This window comes from Gigantopelta aegis, chromosome 12 (genome assembly GCF_016097555.1).
Source record: "Gigantopelta aegis isolate Gae_Host chromosome 12, Gae_host_genome, whole genome shotgun sequence".
NCBI lineage: Eukaryota > Metazoa > Mollusca > Gastropoda > Neomphalida > Peltospiridae > Gigantopelta > Gigantopelta aegis.
The window spans coordinates 52880757-52896560 of record NC_054710.1 but is presented as its reverse complement, the minus strand read 5'-3'; the positions used below and the strand labels follow the sequence as shown (position 1 = coordinate 52896560).

At 36.3% G+C, this 15804-nt stretch overlaps 1 protein-coding gene across 1 annotated transcript in view; it reads right to left on the bottom strand.

Moving 5' to 3' along the window:
* Nucleotides 1-2873: 2873 nt before the first annotated feature.
* Nucleotides 2874-15804, bottom strand: part of LOC121386199 (carcinoembryonic antigen-related cell adhesion molecule 6-like) — a 66244-nt gene continuing 53313 nt past the window's right edge. Inside the window, exons 4-6 of the mRNA XM_041517030.1 lie at nucleotides 14819-15079; nucleotides 4943-5045; nucleotides 2874-3482 (exon numbers count right to left, since the gene is read on the bottom strand). Of these exons, the coding sequence (XP_041372964.1) occupies nucleotides 3434-3482; nucleotides 4943-5045; nucleotides 14819-15079 (413 nt within the window). The 3' untranslated portion in view covers nucleotides 2874-3433. The remainder of the gene's footprint in view (nucleotides 3483-4942; nucleotides 5046-14818; nucleotides 15080-15804) is intronic.

The window sequence follows — 15804 nt, the reverse complement described above, 5'->3', positions numbered from 1 at the left end:
AACCGGACATATGCTGACTTTGGGGGTAACCTGCATTTTTTTTAAATTATAAGTTATAGGGTGTGGGAGTGTGGGGAGGGTTCTTGGTTGTTTGTTGTTTGTTAGGGATATTTACTCTTTTTTATCCAATGTTACATCAAAACATTTTTAATAATATTGATATTTCTCCATTTCTTGTAAAGTACTCATTCTAGAACATTCGGTTTGCTTGTGGCAACGTTTATTCCTGGTCACATTAAACAAGCACTTTTGTTAATTTTCTGCATTTAATGGAATGTACAAAATCTGAATAAAACAATATACATAGGGTAGGATGAAATTAGCACCAAAAAAAAGTAATATATTAACCACTGGCTCCCGGACTAAGCCCACAAAGTGTAACAATAAAAACCGTAAACCATCTAAAATCGGTCTAATGAATATGTAACCATGATAAATTTAACTATATTCATTAAGAAAACAGTTGCTATAGGTTATGAAATTCATCAATTGTAGTGCACATTTCGCACACGTGTCAAATACTGGCATGTGACAATTGATATATAGTTTCAACACTTGAATGTATGCTATTGTTATGTAATACCACGATTTCATGCCAAGTTTGCAACTGGAGAAAGTAGAAGAACTGTTCGCTGTAAAATAGTAGTCGTATGTGAGTGCCCATCCATACATAGTATGAACAGGTCGTGTCTATATTTAATACGTAAATCTGACTTAATGCCATGTTTATATATGAGCAAGCGAGTTGTACCGTGCGCTCGACACCTTAAAGCTGAATAAATGCATTTGGATATGCGTAAATTAGTCAGAAACGTTTCAATGACGGCAAATTCTGGACAGCGCGTTTAAGTTAAAGCTTAACCTTGAGATAAAGTAGTTATAATTCTGGACAGCCCCTTTAAGTTAAAGCTTAATTTGTGATAAAGTAGTTATAATTCTGGATAGCCCCTTTAAGTTAAAGCTTAACCTTGAGATAAAGTAGTTATAATCCTGGACAGCCCCTTTAAGTTAAAACTTAACTTGAGATAAAGTAGTTATAATCCTGGACAGCCCCTTTAAGTTAAAACTTAACTTGAGATAAAGTAGTTATAATTCTGGACAGCGCCTTTAAGTTAAAGCTTAACTTGAGATAAAGTAGATATAATTCTGGACAGCCACTTTAAGTTAAAGATTAACCTTGAGATAAAGTAGTTATAATTCTGGACAGCCCCATTAATTTAAAGCTTAACCTTGAGATAAAGTAGTTATAATTCTGGACAGCCCCTTTAAGTTAAAGCTTAACTTGAGATAAAGTAGTTATAATTCTGGACAGCCCCTTTAAGTTAAAGTTTACCCTTGAGATCAAGTAGTTATAATTCTGGACAACCCCTTTAAGTTAAAGCTTAACCTTAAGATAAAGTAGTTATAATCCTGGACAGCCCCTTTAAGTTAAAGCTTAACCTTGAGATAAAGTAGTTATAATTCTGGACAGCCCCTTTAAGTTAAAGTTTAACTTGAGATAAAGTAGTTATAATTCTGAACAGCCCCTTTAAGTTAAAGCTTACCCTTGACATAAAGTAGTTATAATTCTGAACAGCCCCTTTAAGTTAAAGCTTAACTTGAGATAAAGTAGTTATAATCCTGGACAGCCCCTTTAAGTTAAAGCTTAACTTGAGATAAAGTAGTTATAGTTCTGGACAGCCCCTTTAAGTTAAAGCTTAACCTTGAGATAAAGTAGTTATAGTTCTGGACAGCCCCGTTAAGTTAAAGCTTAACCTTGAGATAAAGTAGTTATAACCGGACAAAAATGTTTTGCCAAGTTGTAGTCAAATAGCTGATGAACAGATTAAAGTTCCTTTTGTTTATTGATACCAATAGAGCACATTGGTTTATTAATTATCGGCTATTGGATGTTAAACATTTGGTAATTTTGAGGTATAGTCTTAGAGAGGAAACCCGCTACATTTGTTCATTAGTAGCAAGGGATCTGTTACATGCACCATTCCACAGACGGGATAGCACATACCACAGCTTTTGATATACCAGTCGTGGGGCACTGGCTGAAACGAAAAATAGTGCAATGGAAAATACCAGATGATGGCATTATATGTTTTCATTTTCAATAAATGCTATTTCAATTTCATAAAAAAATATTGAAAATTGATTCAATTGAAAGTAAAATTAATTTAAATTAAAAGAAAAGAAAAGAAAAAGTTAAAAAATAAAAATAAAAATAGAAATAGAAAATTGACAATGAAAATAAAGAAAATATAAGAAAACAATATACTGCAATATAAATAAAAATAGCATTAAAAAACGTAAACCAACTTAAAGATGCAGTGTCAGTGTTGCATAATGGCAGCTTCCACACTGTTTTGTGTGTTTTCTTAATAAACTTTCGCATTATACATACAGCAAAACGGTTTAATTTATTAGCAGAACAAAATATTTACAGTTTTACAGTTTTACATTTCTTCTTATGTAAAACACACAAAAAACCCACCCAAGTTTGTAGGATGAGACAGACTATAGTCGTACTGAACGTGAATCTGTGCATATAATGCAATCACTTTACAATTCTGATAGTTACGTGTTATTTATGCACAGACTATATGCGGGATCCGTTGCATGAAATGAGAACCGATTAATTGACATTTACACCATAAGGAATACAACTGAATCATATTGTTACGTTTTAGATCCATAGAAACTCACATAATGTTTGGGTTTTTTTAAATTAATTTAGTTTAAAACATTCTGAGTGTAAATAAATAAAACAATTCTTAACATACTGCCATTGTAAGATGTTTCCGATGAACAGAATCTTTTTTTGACTAAAATTACACATTAAATACATGTTCTTGTTTTGAATACCAGCGTCTGTATATCTAGTGTATATGTTTTGGCAGCCATTTCTCATTTTATTTTGTAATATATATATTTATTGGTACTAGGACAGAAACACTAGGACAGAAACACTAGGACAGAAACACCTTGTATAAATGAAACAGCTATACAAAGTAATTGCACATGCAATTCTGCCTTTAATGTCCTCGTACTGCTTTATTGTGAAAGTGTTATGAGTTTAAAACTAATATTGTTTTATATGAATTTTAATATGATTCATTGCACAGTTACAAGCCAGTTCATAAGTTACCGTTTGATGCAAACAAACAATTGTTATATTTGACAACTGTTGTAAAACTAGTGAAATACTGCACTTCTAACTATGGTACTGCAACTTTAGTCTAATTTGACCTGCAATTTTATTTTAAAAAAACAACCAAATGTAAAATACTGAAACACCCAACAAAAAGAGCCTTGTTTACTCATAGAGTTTCATACGAATTGAAAATGAAAACTGTGGAGTTTTAGCGTTGGCATGTTTCTGTGTTCCGTATTCAGGTACTAATTACGGAAACATGCAGGGTTGTGAACTTGATTTTGTTTTCCGTTAGTTATTAGATTCGTTCTGCACATCTTCAGCTCTCTTCTTAATTTTCCTGTAAATAAATAGAATCTATGATTTATTCCTAATGTTGCATGACATAAATAGTAAAAAAAAATTTAGTGTTATGATAATAACATTATCAATGTGTTATCAAAGATTAGTATTGAAATAACTGAAATAAATAGGGGGTAATAATTTTTTAGCGAGTTATCAAGAATTTGTCCTTGGCAAATGACTAAGACAATTTATTTCCCGAGTGTCATAATCTTGGCAACAACTTAGAAGCAGTATTGCTATGACTTTCACAAATATTTCATAAAAAGAAAACAGTTATAGTTATTGTATGAGCAATATTTTTCAACACTAAAAATAATATCTACAATTACATTCGCCTATACCATTGCAGCATGGAATGAATGTGCTAATGTGAAGGTAGAATGTGTCATAAAGCGAACGAGATGGATAGCTTTCTTTTCCCACAAAGATGGTATGAGAGTGAAAATGCAGAGGACAGACACATTCAAGGTAAATCTGGTTACAAATCTGGAAATTTACTAACAGGATAGATGGCTTAACACAATTTGAAAACAAAAAACAATTACTGATGGCTGAATGCATTCAATATCGAAGGGTAAATGAGCACTTCCAAAACACAATGCAGGATGTCATAAGCAAAATTACCACGTACAGTAATCAGGAGCAGGTCCAACTTTTGTAAGGGGGTGCTGGAAAAAAAAAGGCACTTATGAAAATAAAAAATTGAGCTGAATTCTTGTTTTGTGTCAGAGATCATTGCTGGCCATGGCATTCTGGTAACGTTTTGCTACTGAAGGTAGTCATTTACGATATGTGCACGGTCGTCCCAAGCATTGTCATCTTGAAACACAAACCATCGATCATCACGGCGAGCAGACAGGACAACAATCGGTGCCAGTACGTTATGGTTGGCAGTCATTTTGACGTCTCCAAACAATACAACGCCTATCCAAGAAGTCCATAGTGATTCCCCAGTATCTACGCTGTGTACACCATTGGCGTCTGTTTACCATGTGGCAATTCGTTAACGATGGCACAATACGTTGTCGCCGGGTGTGCAGGTGAGTTGCATGTAACCGATTTTGAACAGCCTGATCCGTCACTCGGACGCCAGTAGCCTGGTGTAACTAAGCTGTTTTCTTCAGTTATTATTTTTTTTTTTAAAACATACAGAAAAGAAACCCGAAAATGTCGCCAGCTAATGATGTGGTGAACCCTAACCCTAACCCTGCCATTTATATAGTAATTCGCATTTCAACAAGCATTGGAAAATATTCAAAGATTGGGATGGGTCGGTGCACCAAACGTTTATTACAAAACTGGATGAAATCATCCACCTGCAACACTGTTTCAGTTTTGAGGAGTGATATACGAACTTCTGAAAATTGAACTATTTCATCGCCCCTTCCAAATTCAAGTTATCCAAGTTTGACTACACATATAATTATGATTTACTTATAATTATGATTTAATTACCTCGCATAAAGTATCCACACAGTAGGAATAGCAAGAGCCAGAACAACAGCTATCACAATTCCCGATATAGCACCTGCACTTAAGGCAGACATGCGCTCTGGATCTAGAAATATACAACACTATCAATTAACAAAGCAATGCTATTCACAGCTATAACTTTTACACATACGTAAACCACCAATGTCTGCACACATCAGAGGGACGTTTTGACAAGACGTGACTGCTGCCACGAGTGCCGTCTGTAGATATACCGACATTTGTATTTGTGTGTGTGTGTGTGTGTTTGTGTGTGCGTGTGTGTCGGTGTGTGCGTGTGTGTGTCTGTCTGTGTGTGTCTGTCTGTGTGTATGTGTGTGTCTGTGTATGTGTGTTTGTGTGTGTGCGTGTGTGTACGTGTGTGTGTGCATGTGCGTGTGTATGTGTGTGTGTGTCATGATGATCAAATGTACAATACGTGGGGATGGGTAATAAAACATTCCTTGATTTTGAGAAATAAATAATATGGGCAGCCCCCGATTAGTAGTCAGAAAGACCCTGCTACCCATTTCACAGTGACAATATTGTGCACATGTCTCAGCAAACGTACTTCCATTTAGTCAATGTCCACGTTGTACACACTAGCAGAGAGGTGTACGCACTAGCAGAGAGGTGTACGCACTAGCAGAGAGGTGTATGCACCCCTACGTTTGACGTACACTGAACACTCTTTCTGAGAGACAATAAATACACCCTTTTACAGAAAATGTGCACATTGAGTGGTGAATTTGATGTAGCATCTAGTAGTTAGAATATTTTGCCCCCCCACCCTTTCAAATTTCTATATCCGCCGTAACAACAACAAAGCAGACATTTGTTCATGGTTTTGTTACATGATACTATTTTAAAGACTATAAAGAGGCACCTTATTTCACTTAACAACTTGAACAGATTATAGAGGTGAACATTGGTGTCCTCAAAATGGTCTTGATATTCATTAAAAATATAGCCATATCGTTTTCTGAATCTGTATGCAATAGTGATAAATACCATTGGTTCACACAATTAACATGCCATTCTCACGGGACCTATTTTAACAACATATGCCTCATCACTATGATTTAAATCATCTGAACTAGTTGATATGTGGTTTTCAATATGAGCGTAAATGGACTATGATGAGGGGATGGGTTCCCTACTTGATTTAGTAAATCATCTTAACCAGTATGTATACGGTTTTGAATACGAGCATAAATCGACTATAGTGAGGGGATTTGTTCCCTACTTGATTTAGTAAATCATCTTAACCAGTAAGTATATGTTTTTCAATACGAGCATAAATTGACTATAGTGAGGGGATGGGTTCCCTACTTGATTTAGTAAATCATCTTAACCAGTAGGCATATGGTTTTCAATATGAGCGTAAATTGACTATGATGAGGGGATGGGTTCCCAACTTGATTTAGTAAATCATCTTAACTAGTAGGTATGTGGTTTACAATATGAGCATAAATGGACTATGATGAGGGGATGGGTTCCCTATTTCATTCAGAAAATCATGTTAACCAGTAGGTATGTGGTTTTCAATATGAACGTGAATGGACTATGATGAGGGGATGAGTTCCCTACTTGATTTAGTAAATCATCTTAACCAGTAAGTATATGGTTTTCAATACGAGCATGAATGGATGTAATGGCTGAGCTCAGTGTGCCCTCGTTGGAGGAATCAAGTTCCGCGTGACTATCGTGACTTTGGGAAAGGTTCTGTTTCACAAAACAATATCAAAAATTCTGAAAGTAGAAATACTAAACGTAGAAATTCCACACAGAAACAAGACAAAACACAGACTACACAACATTAGTTTACCGCTCGGCAGATCCCATGACAGGTCTCAACAACACACAGAAACAAGACAAAACACAGACTACACAACATTAGTTTACCGCTCGGCAGATCCCATGACAGGTCTCAACAACACACAGAAACAAGACAAAACACAGACTACACAACATTAGTTTACCGCTCGGCAGATCCCATGACAGGTCTCAACAACACACAGAAACAAGACAAAACACAGACTACACATTAGTTTACCGCTCGGCAGATCCCATGACAGGCCTCAACAACACATAGAAACAAGACAACACACAGACTACACATTAGTTTACCGCTCGGCAGATCCCATGACAGGCCTCAACAACACACAGAAACAAGACAAAACACAGTCTACACATTAGTTTACCGCTCGGCAGATCCCATGACAGGCCTCAACAACACACAGAAACAAGACAAAACACAGACTACACAACATTAGTTTACCGCTCGGCAGATCCCATGACAGGCCTCAACAACACACAGAAACAAGACAACACACACACTACACAACATTAGTTTACCGCTCGGCAGATCCCATGACAGGTCTCAACAACACACAGAAACAAGACAACACACAGACTACACAACATTAGTTTACCGCTCGGCAGATCCCATGACAGGTCTCAACAACACACAGAAACAAGACAACACACAGACTACACAACATTAGTTTACCGCTCGGCAGATCCCATGACAGTTCTCAACAACACACAGAAAAAAGAGAAAACACAGACTATACAACATTAGTTTACCGCTCGGCAGATCCCATGACAGTTCTCAACAACACACAGAAACAAGACAAAACACAGACTACACAACATTAGTTTACCGCTCGGCAGATCCCATGACAGTTCTCAACAACACACAGAAACAAGACAAAACACAGACTACACAACATTAGTTTACCGCTCGGCAGATCCCATGAGAGGCCTCAACAACACACAGAAACAAGACAACACACAGACACACATTAGTTTACCGCTCGGCAGATCCCATGACAGGCCTCAACAACACACAGAAACAAGACAGACTACACAACATTAGTTTACCGCTCGGCAGATCCCATGACAGTTCTCAACAACACACAGAAAAAAGAGAAAACACAGACTACACAACATTAGTTTACCGCTCGGCAGATCCCATGACAGTTCTCAACAACACACAGAAACAAGACAAAACACAGACTACACAACATTAGTTTACCGCTCGGCAGATCCCATGACAGGTCTCAACAACACACAGAAACAAGACAAAACAGAGACTACACAACATTAGTTTACCGCTCGGCAGATCCCATGACAGGTCTCAACAACACACAGAAAAAAGAGAAAACACAGACTACACAACATTAGTTTACCGCTCGGCAGATCCCATGACAGGTCTCAACAACACACAGAAACAAGACAAAACACAGACTACACAACATTAGTTTACCGCTCGGCAGATCCCATGACAGTTCTCAAAACAGAGACTACACATTAGTTTACCGCTCGGCAGATCCCATGACAGGACACACACAGACTACACAACATTAGTTTACCGCTCGGCAGATCCCATGACAGGTCTCAACAACACACAGACACAAGACAAAACACAGACTACACAACATTAGTTTACCGCTCGGCAGATCCCATGACAGGTCTCAACAACACACAGAAACAAGACAAAACACAGACTACACAACATTAGTTTACCGCTCGGCAGATCCCATGACAGGCCTCAACAACACACAGAAACAAGACAAAACACAGACTACACATTAGTTTACCGCTCGGCAGATCCCATGACAGGTCTCAACAACACACAGAAACAAGACAAAACACAGACTACACAACATTAGTTTACCGCTCGGCAAATCCCATGACAGGCCTCAACAACACACAGAAACAAGACAAAACACAGATTACACAACATTAGTTTACCGCTCGGCAGATCCCATGGCAGGCCTCAACAACACACAGAAACAAGACAACACACAGACTACACAACATTAGTTTACCGCTCGGCAGATCCCATGACAGGCCTCAACAACACACAGAAACAAGACAAAACACAGACTACACAACATTAGTTTACCGCTCGGCAGATCCCATGACAGGTCTCAACAACACAAAGGGAAAATTGACAACAACGGTTGTTCACAAACTACGACACAAATAAAACTCCAGTAAATACAGCAAGCCATGTAATAACTCTATAACAGTGATTAGTTATAAGCTAAATCTTTAAAAAGACTCAACTAAAATTAGGCAAATAAAAGTTGTACAATTGGAAAGCCCTTTCCCGTTCTGGCATACTGTTTGTTTTTGTTATATCTGCGGTGCTGTAGACATACATTTTTGGAACTGGAATAACAGAAATCAAGCTAAGATATGTATGAAACAGTAATATAAATCTCAAATACATCACTCAGTAAATAGATTTTTAATAAAAATAAATTCATGGTACATTGAAAAAGTAACAGAATGTAACAGTAATATAAATCTCATATACATGACTCAGTAAATATATGTTTAATAAAAATAAATTCATGGTACATTGAAAAAGTAACAGAATGTAACATTTTGTCACGTACTAAAGATAAAACCCCACAGTCACTCATTTCGTTCGCCCCACTCATCCATCAACCAAACCCCATGATGTAAAAATCAAAATCAAAGAAGAAATCACACATTTAAATGTTCAATTTGTTCTAGAACAAAGTCTATTGTCACATTACAAAAGTTCCAATAATAGAGATCAAATTTACATCGGAATTTTACAAAAACAGTCTTTAAACCACACCACACCAGTTGTTGGTAAAACACCTCCCGATTTCGACCTCAGGAGTCAAACCTCGGAAAGCCAACGTTGGGAATCCAACCTCAATAATCCAACCTTGGGAATCCAACCTCGAGAATCCAACCACAGGAGTCCAACCTTTGGAATCCAACCTCGAGAATCCAACCTTGGGAATCCAACCTCGAGAATCCAACCACAGGAGTCCAACCTTGGGAATCCAACCTTGGGAATCCAACCTCGATAATCCAACCTTGGGAATCCAACCTCAAGAATCCAACCTCGAGATTCCAACCTTGGTACTCAAATCACATGAGTCCACTTACATGAATCCAATCAGGAGTTGTCTCCACCCTAACCTCAGGATTATACATCTGGGAAACCCAGTCTTAACACCATAAGAAATACAAGAGTACCTTCTTCCTTGACGAAAAAAGAATAACTATCAGATATCTGATGATTCTTTCTATTTAAACATTTCCCAACACAATTAGCACGTGCTTTCCATGAATTGCCCATCCCAGTACACAATTCTCGTGCCTTCCATCGCCCATCCATCACACTACTGGTGCAACATACTACACCACACAACAAAAATCACGCACACAAATCAAATTCACTTATTTACTATCCCTATCACCAAAAGTAACGCATACATAAAATATCAACATTGACACGTGACACTGAATATTCATTCTTAAATTGCCCATTATGTGAGTCCAAATGGATTTATATATCAATAAATAATCAGTAAACATATCATATCAGTGGTTCATTGATATATTGTTTTGGATCAATTGAACACTGTATATCCAAGTACATGTGCATTGCCAATTACTTACCCAATCAAGTGGTAACACAGGGACATTTTAGCTACTTTTAGATATAAAATTGTATCTATTAAATTAAGTTAATGTCATATCAACTTACTTTTGGATTGGTATTGTAGCTGGTGTGTTCATTCACATTGTTGTATTAAAAAATATTTAATGCAACTCTGTGCTAGGTATCCAATGTTGGAACTAGTATAACGTAAACTAAGATATGTATATTTAATGCAACTCGGTGCTAGGTATCCAATGTTGGAACTAGTATAAACTAAACTAAGATATGTATATTTAATGCAACTCTGTGCTAGGTATCCAATGTTGGAACTAGTATAACGTAAACTAAGATATGTATATTTAATGCAACTCTGTGCTAGGTATCCAATGTTGGAACTAGTATAACGTAAACTAAGATATGTATATTTAATGCAACTCTGTGCTAGGTATCCAATGTTGGAACTAGTATAACTTAAATCTACCTAAGATATGTATAAATCAATAATAAAAATCTGAAATGCATAACTCAGTAATTATAACCTAAATAAAAATAAATGCACGGTTCATCTTGAACACGGTATATTCAAACATTGGCAATTGCTTTTATTACAGTTTTAACACAGGTGCTCTATGCATGTTTATAATGAACCAAGATGAAATTATGCAAAATGTTTTTGAATACTTAATACATATCTATTATTTTAAATCTTCTAGTTTAATATTAACATGTTCACATACATCAACACCGATGTTCACATACATCAACACCGACTGATAACAGTGTTCCACATTTTATGTTTGTTTCTAGGCAGACAGAATCGTGCAGATATTAATGAATAAATTTCTCTGATTTGACTGATTATGTTCCCGTAATTCAAATGGTCAAGTCTGATAATTTGTATATGTACATGCGGCGGACATTGACACTGGATATTCACCTTGAATAAACACAACAGATGCATTGATTTGTTCACTATCATGAACTACCAGTATTATGTATCTGGAGATAACTGGTAGATGGATAAAAACATCCATATCACTTGTGCATTTTGTAAAATAATATATGATAACACAAGCAGAGATCATACACTTGTAAGTTAACCAAATTAAAGGATATTTCTAAGACATTTTCCCAAAATTCCATTACACATGGAGTAACAGTGAATAATAATTCAAATACATGAAGCGTAAGTGAAATAGTTGTGGCTTGTGCTTTGTTTAAAGATGCTGTCTAGAGTATTTAGGACGGGTCGTCAAAATTAATTTTCTTACCATTGCACACAATTATGTTTTTTTCAATATCCTTTGACTATACGTGTTGTTGCTAATTAAGTCAAACAAAAATGTATTCTTTTTTTATTTTAACACCAAGTAGTAGTGCATTATTTCAGTTTGACCTCACATTGCATCAAAACTTGAACAACGTCCCAATCACTTGTCTTGCACTCATTAATTTGCAATTAATAAGTAGAGAAAATAAAAAGAGCCCAGTGTGCAAGTCAGCTGCAGTTAATGGCCGTTAATTGTAAACTGAATAAAATCCAAGTTTGGTCCTAGTGAAGTGTGCCTATTATTTTGTAGTGGTTCTATTTTCATGTTATCATGGTAACAGTATGATGATGCACGTCACATCTTATTTAGAAAGAAAACAACCAAAGAAAAGAAAAGAAAAAAAGAAAAGGAAAATAAATATTACAAAGCAAATACTGTTAACAATACCTGAAAAACATTTATTTAACAAGGAACACCCGCTGTTATCACCAATACTGGCAACATCATTCACAGGTCAGCGTTTTGCGTGTGCGAGTGTGTGGTGGGTTGTTTGTTTGTTTGTTTTGTTTTGTTCTACTCTCATACATAATCAGGCTGCTGTTACTATATTAAAATTAGTTTAATGTTGGACGTAAAATAAAAAAGAAAGGGAAAAAACAAAAAACAAAAAACATTATCTTACTCGATTTGAACTTTCTGACAATACATTTAACCCTCACATGCACACTATAGATAACCCAAAGGAACTCTGGGACGATTGGATCCTGACTTGGGGCCTGATCAAGTGTTCGAACTGTGAATAAAGGAATGTCAAATTTGGAAAACATCAGTGATCAGATACCGACTTGGGGCCATATCAGATAATTGAATTGTGCATAGAGGAACGCGGAAATAAAGTTAGGAAAACATCAGTGATCAGATCCTGACTTGGGGCCAGATCAAGTGTTTGAACTGTGAATAAAGGCACGTGAAAAGAAAGTTAGGAAAACATCAGTGATCGGATCCTGACTTGGGGTCCGATCAAATGTTTGAACTGTGAATAGAGGAATGTGAAAATAAAGTTCGGAAAACATCAGTGATCAGATCCTGACTTGGGGCCAGATCAAATGTTCAAATGGTAATTATAGGAACAGGAAAATAAAAGTTTAGAAAACGTTAGCAGTCATCTGTTTTGAAACTGACAACATATTTTCAAATTTCCAGGACATTTTCAGGACAAGGTGCAAAAATCAGCATTTTCCAGGACTTTCAAGTTCTGGAAAACAGCTTTCCAAAATTCAAGGATTTTCAAGGAATTTAAGGACGTGTACGAAGCCTGCCTAGTTTTTTCGTTTTAGTGGTCTCTACAGTGTCTTTATTTATGTGAAGAAACAATAGGCATTTTGACTGTTAGACAGTTTAGTATAAATGATATTGAACATGTAATGATTGGGCTTAGGAAAATGAATATTCATTGCTAAAAATAAGAAATACTTCAATATTTATAAGATGTTTTATATGGGTCGACTTAGAAACGGGTCAATAAAACAATTACATTTTCGCATCTAGAAATTAGGGACTCAACTTATAGCTGAGATCGACTTGGACAGATCCATACCCGGACCACCAACACATACTGGCAATTTAACAAATGAAAAATGCATTTTAAAATTCATTAAGAAAACATGATTATTCCAGTTAAAGCCGCACGCCCTAGTTCCATCCAGCGAAAATAAATTATAATTTGGTTAATCTACAAACCTGTAATACACTTAGATCACGTTTTTATCAAATGGAGTGAAAAAGCAGGTTTTATATCGATAAATACCATGGGAATCCCCATGTCCCAATTGCTTGAAATAATTTTGAAAGTTAGTATTCTGATGTCACCGGTAGATGTCGCTCGAAGCACAACAATGCCTACGTCACGACAAATTCCACAGAGTGCACACAGACTTAGGGTGCGTTCCTTTCGCCTCTCCTGGACATGTTCCAACTGTTCTGTCCTGGTTGTATCCCCTCTCCAGATATCGTAAGACTTAGCAAAATTATTGGTTTTAAGGGTTTGTAACGTTTTGTATTGAGATACTTACTTGTCTGAACTTTATTGTTACTGAAAATGTTCACGAACTGTGAAGAAAAATCTCACAAATGAACAACAAGCAAACGACAACAAATCGGATGTTTATTGCGCGAACCGTGCACGAGAAAACAAACCGAACCAAAATGATAACGGTCACGTGGTATACCAACGACTGTGACATTGAAATGGGAATATCCCCTCTAAAAATAGATTAGACCTTGTCTGCTCAACGGTTTTTTCTCAGAGGCCTGTGGCATTTTATGAAATACGAAAAATGATTTTGTGGTATTACAAACACCAGGATTACCAGGATTACCAAAAAACATTCAGGTGAATGGAAATGTATATTCTAAATAATAAACGGTAAGTAAAGTGCAATTTTATTTGTGAAAAAATGGGTTTAATAGCGAAAAACAACGCCGTAATGGTTAACAACTAGGGCGTGTCCCTTTAAGCAAACTGATGACTACAAATGTACCCAGTCATCCGGGTTCTGTTTCTGTTTCGTCACCTACAAATGTACCCAGTCATCCGAGTTCTGTTTCTGTTTCGTCACCTCTGGTACTTCAGCTTGAGGAATAATGTTCAGAGTATTTGTATATCAAAGTGAAAATGTACCATTTTCAGCTAATTATGTACAAATAGCAATTTAAAAAGTACACGCAGTATAAGAACAAAGTTGTAAAGATCTGAAATAAAACAGTTGAATATTTGACACCATACACATTGTACAATTATAAATAAATCAGGGCTTCAAGAATACGATAGCCAGACGGTTGTTGGTAGGTGGGGGGGGGGGGGGGGGGGGGGGGGGGGTTGTTTTTTTTTTGGGGGGGTTGCACCGTCGGGCAAGTAAATAATTGTTATGGTTAAGACCGACGGCTAGTAAAACGAAAAGCCCCCCCCCCCCCCCCAATTTAAAAAAAACAAAAAACCCAAAGCAATCAGAAATGTCATCATTTTGGCTTCTCAGGTTTATATGCAGAATCTAATTACCATGTGCAATGAATAAATATACCATTTAAAAACATTAGGTACAAAACAGTTCAATGTTATTCAAAGTTAAACAAGTAAAGTAAAATACTTACAAGTGACTGTCAGCGTAAAGTGTTTATTTATAGATGTAAGTAGAACAATGTTTGTCGCTGTACAGTTGTAGACATTCCCGTCCTGATTCCTGCTGATGTCTGTCACATTTAACAGAGGACTTGTTGTGATTTGATTATCACCCAGTGTCCAGGAGTAGTCACACGGCGGGTTACAGCTAGCAGTGCAGTCCACAGTCAGATCGTGTCCTTCTTCAACACTTGCAGTAGAATTGAAGTTAATACTGCCTGGAACGGGACCATCTGACCAAAACAGAAAATGAGATTGTTATATCTAAGCAAACTATCACAATAACAGCTAAAACAAAACGTATTACAAACTCGGTTAGCTGATTTTACTACAATGTTACATTATATCAGGCTGTCTAGCACACCTTTTGAAAAAGTAGGTCAAAAGTAGGATTAAAAATATAGAAAAAAGTAGGAAAATAGAAGGAAACAGTAGGACAAAATAAGACTGAAAGAGCACAAGTTTTTGAATGTATTATAGAGCAATTGACAAATTATACTGGATTTAAAAATTGTTACTATAGCCTTTATTTTTCAGACACTAGCTAGCTAAAAAGTTTTTCATGGGTTCGATTTACACACTAAGTGTCTGATTAAGGCATGTCATATAATTTAAGCACAAAACAATTCAACGTACATAAGAATGGTATGTCGGACGTTAGGGTTTTTAGGGCCATAAAGCAAAGGCTGTTTTGGCCTTAGGGTTAGGTCGTTACCAATATATATGCTTACCAGTGTCTGTATTAAAACTGTACATGTATGTATCCAATGAGCATCATTATCTTGATATAAACCATACTTACTTCAATAAAATATTAATGGTAAAGTTCAGTCAACAGTACATGTATCTATCCAATGAGCATCATTATCTTGATATAAACCATACTTACTTCAAGAAAATATTAATGGTAAAGTTCAGTCAACAGGAATGCCTATATTAATCTCTCTCCTCAAATCAT